Source organism: Cryptosporidium hominis, assembly GCF_000006425.1.
Source record: "Cryptosporidium hominis TU502 chromosome 2 CHRO012118, whole genome shotgun sequence".
Lineage (NCBI taxonomy): Eukaryota > Apicomplexa > Conoidasida > Eucoccidiorida > Cryptosporidiidae > Cryptosporidium > Cryptosporidium hominis.
Window position 1 is genome coordinate 237 of NW_666328.1, and position 715 is coordinate 951.

At 27.8% G+C, this 715-nt stretch overlaps 1 protein-coding gene across 1 annotated transcript in view; it reads right to left on the reverse strand.

Annotated features, from left to right (window-relative positions):
* Positions 1-669, reverse strand: part of Chro.20413 (hypothetical protein) — a 768-nt gene extending 99 nt beyond the window's left edge. The window contains one exon of the mRNA XM_659791.1: positions 1-669. This exon is cut by the window's left edge and continues 99 nt beyond it. Within this exon, the coding sequence (XP_664883.1) occupies positions 1-669 (669 nt within the window).
* Between the last annotated feature and the right edge of the window lie 46 nt (positions 670-715).

Below are 715 nucleotides of genomic sequence, written 5' to 3' on the forward strand. Positions count from 1 at the left end.
AAAGGANGCNANNNCNGGGAAGGNNGNCANANNNACCAANTTTTTTTTTTCTTCATTAGAATTAATTTGGTGGAAATTTAAAATACAATTTTCTTGTTTATTTTTCTGATTATAAGGGGGGTTATATACAAGATCCATTCCTCCACATGATCTCAAATAACCTAATTGATGAAGATATCTGTATACAGGATCATCATATATTTGTCTAGCAAAAGTTGCATTAATATACCACAAGGCAACTTTTTGAAATGTTTCCTCAATGACTTGTTTTTCAATTATATTAATATCTTCTTGATTAATCATATTTTTACCTTTATTAATGATACCACAACAGATATTGTTATTTTGGTTAGAAACAAATTCTCTATCTTTTAAGATAGGGTAATCATAAATTCTGGAAAATAAGAATGTTTGTATTCTAGCTAAACTTACAAAGCCTTGTACAACATATCCAAGTTCATCCGGAAGCATACTTACTGAAGTAAATAATGTATTTAAAGAAAAAATATAGGTACAGTTGCTGTAGCTGGAATAGAAAATTGTCCATAGTATTTTTTTGAAAATAATCCAAGAGAAGTAAATAATATGGCTTGAGAAAATAACTTGAACAAAAACTAAATATTTCTGAAAAACCTGATACCATAATCTTTTTCTCTCCAAACATTTCATATGTTCTTATTCGACTAAATTCTTGGAACAAAGCTTTTCCAATTAA